At 31.2% G+C, this 2657-nt stretch overlaps 1 protein-coding gene across 1 annotated transcript in view; it reads left to right on the top strand.

The window, feature by feature from the left end:
• The window catches only part of TRIADDRAFT_58808 (uncharacterized protein), a gene marked incomplete at both ends in the record, with an annotated part of 3381 nt that extends 1038 nt beyond the window's left edge, over window positions 1–2343 (top strand). Inside the window, 7 exons of the mRNA XM_002115018.1 lie at window positions 230–303; window positions 454–532; window positions 610–713; window positions 947–1039; window positions 1157–1311; window positions 1389–1475; window positions 2262–2343. Coding sequence (XP_002115054.1) covers window positions 230–303; window positions 454–532; window positions 610–713; window positions 947–1039; window positions 1157–1311; window positions 1389–1475; window positions 2262–2343 — 674 coding nt within the window. The remainder of the gene's footprint in view (window positions 1–229; window positions 304–453; window positions 533–609; window positions 714–946; window positions 1040–1156; window positions 1312–1388; window positions 1476–2261) is intronic.
• Between the last annotated feature and the right edge of the window lie 314 nt (window positions 2344–2657).

The raw sequence follows: 2657 nt of genomic DNA, 5'->3' as shown, positions 1-2657 counted from the left end.
TAGTGTGATCGCTAGTGTCCACTATGTTGTATTAATTGACTTTAGAAAATGATCGTCTGCAGAAACGCTGCTTTATGGTATCTATCTCACCTATTTATGAAAAATGTGATATAGGTTCTAGCAGATACTTCATGTGCCGTATGCAATGTGTACAATGTTGCCAACAGTGAATTATATCCGTGTCGGATATGTACAAGAGTCTATCACGAACAATGCTTAAATAAACTAGGAGAATGCAAAGAAGGAGCTACTCCAGAATTATTATATAATGCCAAAAATTTTCGCTGGAGTTGTCCGAAATGTGTAAGTTTTATAATGTCTCTTAATTCTCGATCAGTTATTAGTTATCAAGTTTTTCTAGACAGGAAGGATAAAATTTGGCACCATTGGTTATTTTTACTCCCCTAATTAAATTTATTTTTGAGCTATTTTCAATCAAAAATTCCTCTTTAGGAGAATATCCATTTCTTGCTTGAAGAGGATGAGATGCAGGAATTGATTGATCACTTTCAGCAACTGGATATTGATCAAGGTATTTCAAAGTTAAAGCGCTTGTATAGATTATCAGACAGATTTGAGACTGTTCTCAATTAATGCTCAATAAACTAGACTCCACGGTAACTTTGGAAGAGTATATGAAAGCAACTAAAGCGCAATACGAGAAAGAAAGAGAGAAATGGACAGAAGTAGAAGAGAAATATCATCAGGAAAAAGTAATTCACTATTAAGTAAAATAAATAGTAATGTAGAAGAGGCTTAAAAAGCAATATAATTCAAGTTTTACAGCTTTTACAGTAAATCCCATCAATTAGAGAATTGGTTAAATCCGTAAATGCTACTACTTTCTACTTCATGGATTGTTGATACACGTATAAAGTTTCAATTATTTTAGTTTGCTTGTTTGATTGCAGATAATTAGATTCGTCTTGCTAATAATTTATTATAGTTTCGATTGATGGATAAGAATTCATCTGGTACTTTGGATTGGTGGGAATTTCTTAATGCTGAAGCTGTTAAGAAATTAGCAAAACGAGATAAGGTTAGTCCATAAGACAATATGAGATTTCTAGTTCTGGTAATCATTAATATAACGTCGTCTATTTATAGTTCCATTGTTTATCAATGATTACAAATGTCTTTTTTGGATAAATATTAGGAATTCTTGCTATCCATGTTAACTAATCGAGAAGTTGAGCGTGCCCGAGATGCATTCCAAACCATTGATCTCGATAAAGATGGTGTCATTACAGTTGTTGAAGCTAAAAGGACTTTCTCACATTGGTTTTCTAAACTATTAGGAAAGCAATACTGGTAAATCTGTCTCGATCATTTTATATAATTTAATATCAACTAAAATTCTGATCCTATACCATGATATGATCATTTAGGAATGTAGATAAGGTGGAGCAGGAGTTACCCGGCCATGTTGAATATCATATTCATTACTTGATGCTGGGTGATTCTGATAGAAATGGGTAAGAATTTTAATTACTTATTTGTATCTATTGTGGTTGATTTTAACTATTATTTATTACTTTTAGAATCATTTCTAGAGTTATTCTAGTTTTCAGCTTAATGAAAACTGTTTTAATATTCTCATTATTGATTATTTTCCATTAAGATCTTCAAATATTATAAACATATTGTGATAAAAACCGCTCATGAAATTCCAATATTTGTTGAAAATTAGAACTTTATTAGACCTTTGTAGTAAGATAATCTACAAATAGCTCTACTTTAGCTCGAATACAACCACTACAAAGACTCATAGACAGAACTACTAAATAATCTACAGTTGTCTACTTTTTATACTCTTTATAGTATATATACAGCTTCAATCAGCATGATAACATTACACCTTATTTTGCGATTATTCAAATTATTAGTAACAAAGTTTACAGCGGACCATCTATAATTATATGTATCCCAGCATGGTAACAGTTGTAGTATTTACATAGACATTATCTCTACCAACCAAAGAATAATGAGCTAACCATATCCTGATATCTGAGTTACGTATCTATTTTGACCTCTAGCATCAATAGTGCACTATTCTACGTCATGCATGATAAAATTATTTTCGAGTGCTCTAATTATGTTAAGTTCGAGCATCTGATTTCTTATTCTTGTCAAATGATGATAAAATTAATGTTTTACTGTTACGGTCAATCCGAGGAATCGGTCATTCCCCTTGATGGTATTATACCATCCTAACTGTAATTATTTATTAACATTGATTTCTCTTCAACTAATTTTTCTAGGATACTAACTTGGGACGAATACTTGTTAGATAATGCTTTATATTTTATCTCCTGTCGTCCTAACGTGGTACAAAATCATTAAAAATAATAGTTTAATGACCTTTTTTATCCTGTTGGCAGCTATCAAGACATTAAACCCATATAGATTTATCCACATCCATTTCAAATGATTAAAATTTTAATTTAGAAAATTCATACCGTACCACTAACTCAAGCTGGATATAACCAAAGCAATCGATATTTACTATCCATCTGACAATCTTCTAGTGATGAATTTGTTTAGGATAGTACAGTAGCAAAATTATTCAGTTTTACCTCTTAAGTTTTCGATGATACAATCGTGGAAGCCGTATCATACGTTGACCTGATAAATTAATCTATCTTCCAGGATCAATC

Source organism: Trichoplax adhaerens, genomic scaffold (genome assembly GCF_000150275.1).
Source record: "Trichoplax adhaerens TRIADscaffold_9 genomic scaffold, whole genome shotgun sequence".
Taxonomy (NCBI): Eukaryota; Metazoa; Placozoa; class Uniplacotomia; order Trichoplacea; family Trichoplacidae; genus Trichoplax; species Trichoplax adhaerens.
The sequence above is the reverse complement of the archived record's forward strand: the minus strand, read 5'-3'. Positions and strand labels throughout refer to the sequence as shown.